This window comes from Parasteatoda tepidariorum, chromosome 6 (assembly GCF_043381705.1).
Source record: "Parasteatoda tepidariorum isolate YZ-2023 chromosome 6, CAS_Ptep_4.0, whole genome shotgun sequence".
Taxonomy (NCBI): domain Eukaryota; kingdom Metazoa; phylum Arthropoda; class Arachnida; order Araneae; family Theridiidae; genus Parasteatoda; species Parasteatoda tepidariorum.
The window spans coordinates 2,842,378-2,857,343 of NC_092209.1; the positions used below are offsets into that span (position 1 = coordinate 2,842,378).

At 30.6% G+C, this 14,966-nt stretch overlaps 1 protein-coding gene across 3 annotated transcripts; it reads right to left on the reverse strand.

Annotated features, from left to right (window-relative positions):
• Positions 1–1,078: 1,078 nt before the first annotated feature.
• LOC107453897 (sn-1-specific diacylglycerol lipase ABHD11-like) lies at positions 1,079–13,153 on the reverse strand. Of its 3 annotated transcripts, none has more exons than XM_016070901.3 (6): positions 12,919–13,153; positions 10,940–11,088; positions 10,487–10,660; positions 7,558–7,743; positions 4,163–4,362; positions 1,079–2,086 (listed from the first exon to the last, which is right to left on the reverse strand). In XM_016070901.3, exons 2-6 carry the CDS (start codon positions 11,081–11,083, stop codon positions 1,930–1,932), a joined length of 861 nt encoding a protein of 286 aa, XP_015926387.1. In that variant the 5' UTR covers positions 11,084–11,088; positions 12,919–13,153; the 3' UTR covers positions 1,079–1,929. The 3 variants fall into 3 exon arrangements, with proteins under 3 accessions (XP_015926387.1, XP_015926386.1, XP_071038016.1); XM_016070900.4 differs by having other exon boundaries at positions 10,940–11,109; positions 12,919–13,044; XM_071181915.1 differs by lacking the exon at positions 12,919–13,153 and having other exon boundaries at positions 1,954–2,086; positions 4,159–4,362; positions 10,940–11,216.
• Between the last annotated feature and the right edge of the window lie 1,813 nt (positions 13,154–14,966).

Sequence of the window (14,966 nt, forward strand, 5' to 3'; positions counted from 1 at the left end):
ATCGTGATTCAAGTTTTAATTATTATTTCTTCTTACCATATTTACTATTAACGCAGTTGGCACATTCTCTGTTAAAATTAAAACACCACAGACATCAATTATTTCAGTTCAACGCTGTTTAAGGTAAATATTGTTACGAGGGTAAAATATTCGTGGTTGAATATATTTTAATATGGTAATTTGTGACTGAACTTTGACAAAATGATTGCACGTGCACAGTGGTCGAAAAAACTACGTCTTCTTTATAGTTAACTACAACTACTTTATAACAAATGTACCAAACTACAACAACAAATACTTTACTTTAATATCGACTACAAACTGCTTTCGAAATGTTGTCACTATTTTTAGGAGATGAACTTTATTGACACATGTGTTCAAAATGGCTTTGAATAAAAAAATGGTTTAAACATGAAGAATTATTTATTCATGTTTACATGAGCCAGATCATGTTTAACTAATTGGTCCTGTTAACCTACAACATTAATTCCTTCCTTTAATGTTCAATTTAGGAAATGCTAGGAATCTATAAAATATTTGCGATTTTGTGAAGTGTTTACTGCTATTTTATTTCCTCTAAGACATAGATGAACAGAGAAAATAGTTTTCTTTCTATTGAAATAACGTCAAGCATTCTTTTACTACTCCATGAATGTACAATTGAAAAAAAAAAACCGAGTACCCTGAATTACTTTTTATTTAAAGATTGGATTTTCACGTTCAATCTTAACAATCTTAATGGTTCTAGAGGGTGACCTCAAGTATGTAATTAATTAGTGAAGACGATATTTCAAGTTACGAAATCAGACACAGAAACGTACTTTCACAGAATAAATGCTTTTCAATGGATTCGGATTTCTGACCCCCAAAATATAAGGGGTAGCCTCAGGGAAATAGGGTCCCAATAGTTTGGCCAGAAGGGCGATCCAAAGTTTGAAACCCGTAACGTTAATTTTGCTTGTTGCGTATTTCTCCATATTTCGAGAACTTTTGAAGCGAATTGAAAAATCTTTGCACAAAATTATAAAATTCGTTTGTCTAAAGATTACTTTATACAAAAAATTAATTTTCAAGAATATCTATTTTGTTATCATTTTATTAAAGAATAGTCCAAAACATTTAGAACTGTTAGGTATATAATTTTTTATATCATTTTAAAGTATGTAATTTTGCATGACTAGATACAAAATTTGAGCGAAATCGGTTGAATAGTTCCTGAGAAATAAGTTTTAAAAATATGATTTTAACATAGATTCCTTCACTTTCCTTGGCAAAAACTATGCTATACACATGACACTGGTATATTTGATTTCTTGGTGGACGGAAGTGACTTGTGGGACTCAGCCCTGCAGCCTCACCGTTCGGGCCATTTTTCCAATTTATAATTTGATAATGTATATTTATATTAAAATTTAAGATCAATCTTTACTTAGGAGCTACACATAATTTTAAAAATGAAACATTTTTGTTTATTATAGCGTTATTATTAAGCAATTTATGATTTTTGATAAATAATTGCTTGTCTACATCACTCCAAAATAAAAAAAATGGACAATTGGAAAAACGCCAATCAACATCCTCTTCAACTCATGGTTAATACATCAACTTCGTCGACGGAAATTTTACACTATCACCAACTTCAACAAACCAAATGATTGCAGGATATTTTCAGACATTGGTATTAACTCATTGAGGACCGGCGAAATAAGACAAGCTTACACACTTTGAGAGAATGCGTTCTAAAGAAGTACGTGCATTAATGTATACGTACTAATACGTGTCAAATTGAGTTCCGGGCCGCTGGAGTTTGAAGGTCTCATCTCATTTTAGGGAGAATCGCTTGATCACGGTTTTGATAACGGATTAATAACTTTATAGAAATGTGACGTCACACACGTTCTCTTACGTAAATCATTCAACGTGGCTGCTTCAATATTTGGATCTCGTTGATTTGTCTTTAAGAATGAAATTGACGACTTCAGTCAGATATTCTTCCGGGAATGTTTGATGAATAAAATGTCCGGCATCTTTGAATACCACTCTGGCAGCACCTGGGAAGAATTCTTCAATGGATGGATCTTGATCACTAAGCACAAAAATTGAGTTTGAAAAACTAAAATAAGAAACATCGGAAAATTTAACTTAATACATATAGAATTTAAGTAATTTCTCGAGAATAAAAACTGACAATTAAAATCTCGTTATATTGAGCAATTTGATATATTTTTGAGGGGCCTGTTAAATCCTGTAAAGTTATCTAATCCCTGTAAATCATGTAATTAATTACAGTCCCGTAATTTAATCCCTGTAAATTTAGAATAGAAATAAGCTATGAATTAAAAAAATAAAATCATAACTCACCTTATGAAGCATTTAAAAAAACTGACATTACAGCTATAGAGAAAATAATTTCCCTGCTTAATGAATTTTGGCCCTTTGATAATATAGCTTTTGATTAAAAATATGAGTTTTTGATAGTATTAAAAATATCAGTTTTTGATAATTGAAGCAATTAAGATTTTGTAGCGGGTTTATACAGTAGGTTCTTTCAATCAATTATGGTCAAAATTAAAACGTAAAACAAGCATACTAAAATGATAAAAAATCACGCAAAAATTATACGTTATAAACAAAAGCAACATGCGCTCTAAATCACTTTTATTGCATTTCTACACATTTATGAGCTGTAGGAGTTTTGCCTGGTTTTTCCATTAGTAAGAGATACACAGAAAGAGTGCCATTCCGTGCTGCCTGTATTCAAGCGAGAGACAAAACTTCCTCGGCAGTATTCCGAATATAAACCATTCCATGTTTAAGTCGAAAATAAGTTTTTTTTTTCTTTTTGTAAAAATTCTCTCGTTAGTTGACGAGAAAAAGTTTGGAGAGAAGGGTAACAGCTCAGGTGCTATTCACGTCGCCTGAACGGTGTCAAAATTATTGGCATTTCTGTCATTAAAAGATAGAGCCCTGGGAAACGGAGCCATGATTGGGTGACATGTGCCTAAATACCGTTTAAACAAACTGATATGGAATATTTTTTTGTTTATTGTTTTTTAAATTGAACTCCCACTCCGCTGATGCTCACCAACCTCGATTGGCAATAAATGATGCAATAAAACAGTTGAAAATATTCCACTAAAAAGAACACTCCACTTTCCATGTACAAATAATTCCTTTATGATACTATTAAGATCTATAAGTGAGCATAAAATCATTTTTCTAAGTATTCATTTTTTGAAACAACATTAAAAAATTAAAAGTATATTTGTTGTAACAAATTGGGTGAGTTCGCGACTGTCATTTAATATTTTGGCTTACAAAATGGATGTATGTATTTTAAACGTATTAATTTTTGCATTCACCCCTTTGTGTAAGAAGTCGAAAGTTAAGTTCTAAATCATTTAACGAATCTCTTTAACTGTCATTCATAAAAGTATAATTAATGTCATTTGCACCAAGCAATAATAATTGCAAAACGGTTAATAAGATGAGGCACCGATTTAAATAACTTTTTCTTCAAATGTAACGCAGAATTACATTATTCTTATAATAATGATAATAAAAGCAATCCTCTTAAACTCTTAATTAAGAAATCAAACAAAATCAAAAAAGTAATAATAAAAGTACGGGTAATCTTAACCTTTAAATTATTGAAACGAAAATATTTATAGGGAAACGAAAACTTTATGACTTATATCAATTTTAGGCTGATGACAACCAAACCGAGACGAAAATCAATGTAGGTAAACTGAATGGATTTTCCGGTCAATAAAAATGTATTGACAACAATGGAAATCTGCAACACTATCAAAAGACATACTCAAAGCAAAATAAAAATCGCAACAAGCTTTAGCTAGTAAATTTAATCGTAACATTTTAATAGGCAGCATTATTAAAAATGATTACCTTTTCACACGCATGCGTTCTCAATTTTGATGCGTTACTAAGCGCAAGTCTTCGGCTATGTGTTATCATATCACTCTCTTCTTATATTCCTTAAAGATATAATATGCCACCACACAATGCCTGACAATAATAGTTCAGTGTCTCAACCACTACGTGGTTCTGATGAGTAAACTATTAGCATTTTGATATAATATTTAACATGGTTAATAAAAATTTATATTAAGAGCGATCATTACAGAACACTCTGTATACCTACGCTTTGAACTGTGATGCCCCTCCGATGATAAACAAGGCATATCCAGTGTATCTTCCTGTTAAATCACTTTGCAGTTTATTAAGGCGCAGAGAATCAACTACAACATCGATATTAACGTCCAATTGATAGTTGTTTCCATTCCATTTGGCAGGTATACAATCAATATTGTATGAATCAATTCTCTCTGGAGTGACAACCAGCTGAAACAAAATAGTTATTCATACCCAATGCGTCTCGACTTTTTGCAAAAATTGTTACTTTGGCTTAGAAATATCTAGCATAAAGAAAACTCATAAATGAAATGAAATATTTCTTTAAAAATATTCCAATGATTAAACTTACTTTCGTCTATTTCTATTTATAGCAGAAAAGTGATAAATTTTATTTTACATTTTTCACCCAGTGTTGAATTGTCGCTTGTTGGTCATAAAACAAATTTCACTATAGAGTCAAATATATGCCATAAAACTGTTCAAAAGGTAACTAAAATCGAATGTCTTAAGTGTCCTATAATTTTTTACTGTATTCAAACATTCCGTCGAATCACATTTTTACATAAACAACCTCCTTATGAAACACACAATTATAATGAAAATGCTTAAAATATTCTCTTTTTATTGATAAAATTGTACGAATTGTTGCCCAATATATTGGACGCTGTATTTTAAAAAGGATATCAAATAAAATAATTCAATTATTCAGAATAAAGATTTTCTTATTAAATTTTAGAGATGTGGAGGGGATAATAATAAGTAATGAATGTTATGTAATGAAATAATGATATTAATTAATAAATATTAAGTAATGAAATGATAATATTAAGTAAGGAAATGATAATATTAAGTAATGAAAAGATGATATTAAGTTAAAAATATAAAGTAATTGTTGATTTCAAATAATTTTTTTTTCTATGTACGATACTTATAACATAACTTATACGATACTTATAACATAACTTATACGATACTTATAACTTGTACGATACTTATAACTATGTACTTATAACATAACAATTGAGAAAATAAAGAAATTAAAAAAAATATCTTTACATTTGTAGTCAAATTTGAAATGATGTAAAGCATTGGAAAAAAAAAAAGAATTACACGTCAATGTCTCAATTACAGAATCTTTATATCAAATGTGATGAAAAAATGTAGATCATTTCTTAAAATTCGTTTGATAATACGAATTATTTATAAAATTTTCGTCACTTAGAGATGTGGCTTTTTTATTATCTGGAAAAATTTATTCTAAATATACAATAAACTCAAGAGCTTTGACACTTAAACTTGTGATATTTTAAGAACAGGAGGAGTTAATCAATTTGTGCAGTGAACGGCTCATATAAACGTCTAACGAAGAGAATATTTTTTAAAGTAAGTGTTCATAAATTAGACGCCCGGTGGCTGAGCGGTTGCGCTTCGCGCTGTCGTGCCACAGGTCCTTGGTTCGATCCTTGGGCCGGGCAAGGCCGACTCAGCCTTTCATCCCTTCAGTGGGTCGATAAAATGAGTACCAAGCATGCTTGGGAACTAACACTGGGGGTTCCGCGTTCGGCTGACCACCTGACCGGAACATATGCTCCTGCACCCCAGAGCCTAAGGTCAAGAAAACTGAGATGGGCACAGTCGGCCTTGGCCCTCTTAATGGGCTGTCGCACCACTGAGTTAGTTTAGTTCATAAATTAAGAAATTAATTTATGAACAAATAACCAGGTTAAATTTTCATCGATTGCAGAGAGTGTAATTATGAATAAGTGAGTACAGTTGATGTTTCTCCAGAAAGTTCTGTCGTCGGGGAGAAATATCATATTTCTAGCGTAATACTCAATCAAGAAATGATCGGAACATTTCACCTTTCAGAAATGAAAATAAGTCTATAAAAATGAAGTAAAACAGTAAATTTGAAAAAATAAGTTATTAAAATAAGAAGTTATTTTCTTATGACAGACGTGCGGGTGGATTCTAGATTAGCCCATCTCGTGGCGGTCTCGCCATGTAAGTTTCTGAAATCTAGCTAAACTTGGTTCCAAAAAGATATTTCGGGGAGATTATTTTGAACGTCCGATCGCACCACCAAAATTCTTAAACCTGATTGATTATTTGATATGTATACCTACGCGAATGTTGGATTTCGTGAAAAAAGAGGTAAAGAGGTTTATTTTTTCGCCATTTATGCTTCTGATCTCTAGCTGTTAGAATCATCGTTATTATTTCATTTTTTAACTGTTATTTCATTTCTCCTATTAAAAAATATTTTAATAAATTAGTAATAATTTAAATTTTTTTTTTTAATAATAATCGAAAAGCAACGTTGATCCCAGTTATAACCCCCCAATTGGCGAGATTTCAAAAAGTCGCCAAGAGGTATGCTTTTCTAGGATTTTACCCAGAAGTGCCTTCAAAAATTAGCCGCAACTATTACTGGGGTTTGAAAAAATGTGCATAATGTTAACAATACAATAACCACTCAAGCCTTAAAGGCAGTCAGCCGCTATTATTTCAAATCATTATGAGAAATCAAATGAGACAATCGGGAGAGCAGTTACTGTGTTTATATATTTATTCAATAAATTTTTTTATTGTAATTAAATACGATGGCTGTTTTCTTAAGTAAGGGTAGTTTGAAAATGAGAACATCATGAAAGAAAATTTGCACGAAAAAAAGATATTTTTTGATTCTACATAATACGTTTTTCTTTTTTCAAAACAGTTGCCAAGTTTACTTAAACCCTTATCATATCTTACATCTAGATTTAGAATACTCTCATCGTAGTAACTTGCCACCTGTTCCGATAACCAAAAGGTCACGACAGTCTTCAAGTCTTCGTCATCTTTGTACTGGTTGCCGCCAAAATGATGTCTGAAGCATCGGAAAAGGCGAAAATCACCTAGTGCAAGGTCTGGTCTGTATTAAAGCGTGGTCCAAAACTTCACAGCTAAAAGAGTCCATTAAAAGCTCTGGACTGAGCTGTGAAGAGAGTCATTGTCATGGAGGGGCAAAATTTCCTGTCAGCAAGTCAGTAGGAAGCTTCGTAAACCTCACAAATCTGCTGATGAATGTATGCAGCAGACAGGTTTTTTGCCGACTAAAAAACGCTTCACTGACAGTAACTCATACGCGGAGGGTGATTTGTGAAACTTGAACATTTTAAAGACGCAGAACTGACCGTAGAAGTTGCTTAGTGGGCTGTAACTAAGCACAGTTGTTCCCAAGGAATTGAGGGGATATGACACAAACATTCTTTGCCACTCATGTGCCACCTTTTAGTGTACGCAACAAAACGGCATTTACTTTAAAAACAAAAATCGTATGTTTAAAGTAGCATCATTGAATTTGAAATTCTCTGTTTCATGAGATTATAACTTTTTCTTGAAAATGAAATTATAATTTACTAAGTGAGAAAATCGCTTTGCCAGTTCCCTCATGTGTCTCTCTGCCAGTGCTCTGTCGTTGATTTCCTTGAAGTCTTCAATTAGCAGTTTCACCATCTTGAGAGCTGTCGGTACAAGATTATGCAGTCGATGTCTGAAATTACGAACGGGTACATCTTCTACGATCAACTTCTCCACTCTTTCAGGCTGAAATGGAAATAGAATCTCCACTTATTATTACACACGTCACTTGGCTGAACGTCAGGTAGCAGAGATCCGTCAAATTCATGCCAAAAATATTTATATTTCAACTTTAAGTTTTACTAAGTATTCGTAAAATTTACATAGGATTAAAACGTAGAATTATAGCAAAAAATGGCTATCAAAAAATGGAGAATTTATGTAAAATTTTACGTAAACATATTCGGTTCTTTCCCGAATATTTTATCAGCCAGTTTTTACTAAGTAAAAATGAGTAACGTTATTTTTGCATAATATTTGCGTCAACAATACGTTAAGATTTACGTTAGTTGAAACGTCTAATTATAACAAAAAATGGTTATCCATAAAACGGAAAGTTTGCGTAAATAATGAGATGCCAATAAATGATTTATTCCTTATTTTAGTCTGTTATTTAAATTACAACGTTTACCTATTTTTAATGTTTTTTTTATTATTGTTAATTTTCATTAATAACATTTCTTCTTATTAATGGTTTTATGAACTTATTTTTCAGAACAAAAATTTTTTTACTAGTTTTTACAGCACTGATATGTCACTTGCTTCATTTTTTTCGGACCAAATATATTTCTTTAATTTTATTTTATTCGATTCAAGCTATAAGCACAACTTTAAAGATTTTGCTTCTTCGCGAAATTTGTTAACTGTCATTTTAGTATTTTTCCTTTAAGCCTAAACCACATTTTGCTACACGCCGGTAAGTTAGGTTTCCGCTTTCTTTTATTTCATGCTCATTTGCAACTGAATTTTTAAAGCGATATCGACACATATAAAGAATAATTTTTGTCTAAGGATAATTCTTTATTCAGAAATATCACATTAAATTATAACAAAAGATGTGTCTTGAGGAAGACTTTTGTTTTTTTCCCATTATTAGTTTTCCTTTTTATATTATTTTATTACTTGTGTTTATATATATACACAGACATATATATATGAAAGAATAGTTTAGAATTACGATGTGGGGAATTTATCCTGCCTTATTCATTTGCATTTTGATATTTTGAAAAAAAGGAAGAAAAAAACCTGCTGTCATGCTGCAATATGCATAACATATTTCCTAACATTTAAAGACCAAGTTATTATCTCATTTAATCCTTTTTCAATAAATAAAAATCATTAATATAACCTGTAAACTTTTTATATCACAACCTCTTCCTACAACATTAGCATAGAATTCGAAAACCGTTATAGGGTTGCGGATGTTTTGATTTCATTAAAAATTCGTCATTATTTATCACGATTTCTTTTCCGTCAACACTTGAATGCGCAAGTCTAAGAAAAAGAACCAGAGCATTAAATTTAATTAATTAATAGCCAAAACATTCACTTTCCTTGGCGAAAACTATGCTAACGTACGGCATGACACTTGTATATTTTATTTCCTGATGGATGGAGTTGTTCTGTGGGGCTTCGCCCTGCAGCCACACTATCCGGGCCATTTTCCCAATTTATAATTTGACAGTTTATATTTATATTAAAAATTGAGATTAATTTTTACCTTTAAGCTCCACATAAATTTAAAAAAATAAAACATTTTTATTTTTATCAATTTTATTCTTTATTAAGCAATCAATGATTTTTGTTAAATAATTGCTTGCCTACATCACTCCGGGATAAAATATGGACATTTGGAAATACATCAATCAATTTCTACTGCAGAATTTTACGTAATCATCCAATTACGTCGACAAACCAAATTATTTCTTGGATAACTGCAGCATTTGAAACTTCATGGTTTTCTATAGATTTTACCTGGCCTCACTTTTGTATAAAATTAAATTTTAAGTTAATGTAGGTGAAAAATAATTTGCAATCAGTATAGCGTCCTCTTGATTTTTAATTAAGTCTAAACAAATACATTTGTAATAGTAATATCGGACGATGTAAATTTCTGACGTCATTCAACCAACAAACGGAGGATGAAGAAAAAGAACAAGCTTCATACAAAGTGCTCCGTAAATACCTGCCCATTGTAAGTATTTTTAAAATTTTAATCAAGAACTGTGTTAATTAACTCGATTTCTCAAAGTTGAAAGAACGCTGAAATAAATTTTGAGGTAGCGAGTTTTCCAGATAACAAGTTCAGAACTAAATATGTTCTAAAAATGGAAAAAATATATAAGATTACTCTACAAAGTAGAGTCATGAAACATAAAATGTCGATAGCGTTGATCTTTTGGATGACCTCCCATAGCGAATAAAAAATAATTAAATATTGCAGAACGCGTAATAAACAATTTTTTAATTTGAGCTGTAAGCTAACAAGCAACACAAGTGTTATCCTTAAAATATTTGAGAAAACTGAATAGTTTATTGCTTATTTTAAAACAATGGCTGCCTCGAAGCTAATGAGAAAATGTCATTTCTTAAATGTCTCCGATTTTAAAAATCTGATTAAAAATCAAAAATCGGGCTTCGTTAAAAGTTCGAAATTGCACTCATTCTGATTCATGTTGAATTTTGTATTCTTAGAGTCTACCGTTTGCTCGATATCTAGACACACATTCCTTATTTTATTTTATGTATAGATAAAATATCTAAGCGTTTGCGTTTTTGAATGTATTTTTAATTAGATTTAAATCAATAATAATAAAAGAAGCTTTTCGTTCAGAATAATGAATTAAGAAAGATAATTTGAATAAAGAATTAATATTGAATGACTCTTAAGAGGTTTTTACATTGCATAAATGGTAAAGATGTGACTTACATTTCTGAGAGTAAAACTGATGGCGACTTTTCCGCCCACACTGTGTCCTATCAGTATGACTTTTAAAAAGGAATGTTCCCGTAAGAATTTATCCAAATCATCAACCAAAGCATCCATAGTGTATTCTCCAATCCACGGGCTATCTCCATGATTCCGGGCATCGTAAGCATAAACCTTGACGAAAATAATATTTTATGTAGAATTTTACGGTAGTTGTTTTCAGATCTATTATTTTGTTTAGTTTACTTCATTTTGTTTTAGATCTATTTTTTTCAGATTAACTAGTGCTTTTCTAGTTAAAATGATTGAGTTCATGTATTAATATAATGCTTTTCCAACTTAAGTAACAGAATTCATGAATTAACATAGTGGTTTTCTTAACTAAAGTAACTTTTTAAACTAAGACTTTTCGAAAAAGTAGTAATAACAAAACTTGTCCAGCAGAGTACTCACTTGTCTTCCAGTGCGTTGAGCAAGTGGTTGAGCTATTGGCTTCCAAGTGCTTTTCGTTTCCATTATAGAATGCAGAAGAACAATCGGATTCAAAAAGGTTTCTTCTTTGATATTTGGTTTGTAGACATCGAATGCTAGTTTCATTTTTGCTTTCAAAAAGACAAAATAAACTTCTCCAACATTAATTTTTTTACTTTTAAAAATATAAATAATTATCTACGCATATCTGTTTAAAGCATCTAAAGTGGTTATTTTTAAAAGCGAGTATTTCGATAGTGTGAGCGGGAGAAGGTATGAAAAAATGATATTCCGAACAGAAAAGAGAAAAAAAAAATGTTATTCTGAACACACGCGATAATCGAGAAACGTGGGAATCGTCTTGAAGTTAAGAAGATAAAACAACTAAGATGTCACATATTTAAGCTCACAGTAGTATCACAAATTTAAGCTCCTGATTCTATTGGGCAAAATTCAGGCCTAATCAATTTGATCGTTTACCATTGCAACTTTATATACAGTTTTGATTTTTAAATTCATATTTAATTTTTGGTTCTACTAAAAAAATAAACTTGTAAAGTGTATTTTACTTTTATGATTATTCAATTAAAGTGAGCAAATTCCAAATACTGTTTTACAATAATCTTAATAATGTCTTTAATGTAGTAACTCTTAATGTAGTATTAATATATAACTCTGTAATACAGTATTTTCATAGGATTATTTTTTAACAGGGTGCGTAGCGTTTTTAAAACGTGCTTAAAGGTGCTTATTTTCGATTTTCGTTTTTTAAAAGCCCTTAAAGGTGCTGTTTTCTTTTGGTGTTTTTAAAAAGTGCTTAATTTTCCCTTTCCTAAAATGATATATTTCCTTTACCATGTTGATTTTCGCTACGAATTATGTAGAAAGACACCGTTCACATTGTTCAATTCAACGTTTTCACAATTAATTCAACCCCAATCTATTTCGGTGTATCGTCAGACTGTAGCGTATGAAAACGCCATTCGATTTACATGATTCAAAAATTTTGACAATTGTCCAAAACAATGCCAAAAGTTTTTTTCTTTTTTTTTGACATGGCGATTAAAACCAGATAAAAGCGTCAATTATCAAAAACTTTCCAACCATACCTAATTATGATATTATTAAGTGCTTTAAAATATTATTTGAGTGCTTGAAAAGTGCTTAAAGGGTGCTTTTTTTGTTGAATAATTTGGCTACGCACCCTATTTAATAAAAAAGCATTACTTACAGTTTTAATACTTTAATTTTAATAGTAATAAAAAAGAAAAAAGGATAAATAAAATTTCCAGGTAAATACCTTTAAGTAGTTTGCCGGTCAGTTTTTAAGCTCTTTGCACTATAAAGATGCACTTATAGCTGTCATGGAATTATATCGCGGAATATTTTTTGAAATTAAGACTAAAAAATATTTTAAAAATAAGCAGTATTTTTAAAATTTTATAATTCTATGCCGATGACAACCAAAGAAATTTGATTCTCATATGGGAAAACTAGATCATATAATTTTAATTTATATTCCAACGAGAATGATAGGACTGACCATTTATATCTGATTTTGTGTAAGATCAATAGCTAATATTAATTCAAAATAAATTCATTTTAGGATAGAAAAATCTTTAAAAGCCGGGATATTAAAGAAATTTGCTTTTATATTTTTACCTAACTTAATTCAGCATCTGGCAACCTAGAAGGAGTGTTTATTTTTTGTAATAAAAGAACCCTCGTAATAAAAGAACATTGAAGAATTTGGAAATTTATAATTAAAAAAAATCATTACAAAAACTTTTTTCTTGTTATACAACTCTGAATACAACTAAATTGACAAATACCAAACTGTGTAAAAAACATATAATTTTTGTTAAATTTTAAATAGAATTATTTAATAAAATTTACATAAATTAAATTTAAAACAATTGAAATTGATTTCAAATTTTAATGAAGTTATTGAAGCAGCTTACCTTATAGTTTATTTAACTGTTTAAGCTTGATCATAGCATTGACATATTATACGCCTGAATATAAATTGAAGAACTTCAAATGATTAACAACTTTAACAAATTTTTTTTATCTACAGTGACCATTATCATAAGAGGCAAACGTCTTTTAAGCGTTTACAGTTTTTAAGCATATTCCAGAAAAATATAGTTTTTGAATTTTAAGCAAATGTTATTTGAAAAATAAAACTCTGAATGTAAAATGACATTTGTCATTGCAGTATTTCAAGGAAACAAAATTCCATCCTTCCTTAACTCGTTAAAGTACACGATTCATTGTTTCGTAATTCATTTTTTTTGTAAAGTACGTTCAATGGAAATAAAGACTGCCAAAAATTTGGAAAGACATCGTTTTATAACCACGTGATTTGTATGGATGTTAATAGACGTCCTTCACCGTTTATTTGTCTTCTTCTCTAAATATTTTTTATAATGTGTAATTATATCGTAATTGTGCTAATAATATTTCGAGAATTTGTCCCCATAGTAAAGTTTTAAATATATCTATTTATCTTAGTCAGTATGCAATACGCCTGAGACAAATATTAGTTTTGAAATTTGAATTGTTTATAAACTACTTTCCTTAACCTGTTAAGCAGTGAATTTTAACCTCCCACAGGATGCGGAATTAAAATTTGAAAAAAAGGCTCGTATATACGTTGACCGCAGGACAATTGAGCCTATTATAAATTTCACGAAAAACAAACGACATTTTTATTTAATAAAAATTTAACAATTCATTTCTGAAAAAAGCTACTGTTAGTAGTAAATTGTTAAAAAGAATAGTTGAAAAACAATAAAATACAAAGGATATAATATAAGAATATTACAAGACGAAAGCTAGGAAGCTTTTGGATTGATTGATTCGGTTTCTCGTATTTAATTCGAGAATATCAAAGACTGTTTTGTACAGAAAAAGAGTCGGTATCTGCCGATTATTTATTTCTTCGCTAATCTCTGCTTGCCGATCAGGTTGAAGCTTGTGTATGTAATAGGTTCGGTATTATAAAAGAAACCACAACCAAATAACAGCAATCTTTTATTATTTTCTATTGAAATTTCGATTTTTTTTTTGTAGTTAACATTATTCTACATGATGAGTATACATGTCAATCGTTAAAAATGAATCTGACTCAGTAGGGTTCTCGTCGACTAAACATTTTCTCCAAAAACTTCGTTTGGCAGAATTATTCATGAGCAGCGCAAAATATTACGAACCAAAAAAAAAGATGAGTAATTATTTTAAAAATACATAATGTGTCGTGGTGGCTCAAGGAATAGAGCGCTCGTTTTCCAATGAGGTGAACGGGTTCGAATATCAGCGATAGCTGGTCGATGCGGAGTCCGCACCTTTCACGCACTAACCACAGTGCTGACGTAAAATATCCTCAATATTAGACTTCTCAGGGTTTAGCGCCCTCTTGCCGTCGGGCTAAACATGAGAGTTTTTCATGGTTTTTCTCTTCATGTAACACAAACGCAGGATNGACTACTAAAGGATATTTATGGTAACCCGTGCAGAGGCCTACTCTTTTCTAGGAGGTATTGGTTTAGCGCCCTCTTGCCGTCGGGCTAAACATGAGAGTTTTTCATGGTTTTTCTCTTCATGTAACGCAAATTGCAGGTTAGTTCTATCAAAAAGTCCTTCAAATATCTCTCCTCACGTGATCCATAAGTTTTGTCTTCTGGATTGTATTCAAAATTGCAAGGCTACGGACATTAGTCAGTCGTACACTCAAAATTAGGTCGGCTGTTCAACGACGGTTATAAGAAAAAATACGAAAAATGAAATATTATGATATTGTTCTGGGTGCATGCATTTGCTGAAAATCAGTAAATGAACTATGGTATCAGAGAATCATAATTTCTTATTCCTGAATTAGTTATTTTATTTTGAATTGAAAAGCTCCGTTTTTATTTTTTTTATATTAATATATTTTTTTTTGTATTTGATAGTGCAAATCTTTTGGAAAAAAAATGTTAAATCAGGTTTTTCTTCAAATTCAAAAATT

Coding starts and splice junctions, on each gene's coding strand:
- LOC107453897 (XM_016070901.3), bottom strand. CDS start 11,083: ATGAAACTAGCATTCGATGTCTACAAACCAAATATCAAAGAAGAAACC. Junction 7,744..10,486: donor TCAGTTTTACTCTCAGAAAT/GTAAGTCACATC, acceptor TTTCCATTTCAG/CCTGAAAGAGTGGAGAAGTT. Junction 2,087..4,162: donor GGGGCATCACAGTTCAAAGC/GTAGGTATACAG, acceptor TTTTGTGCTTAG/TGATCAAGATCCATCCATTG.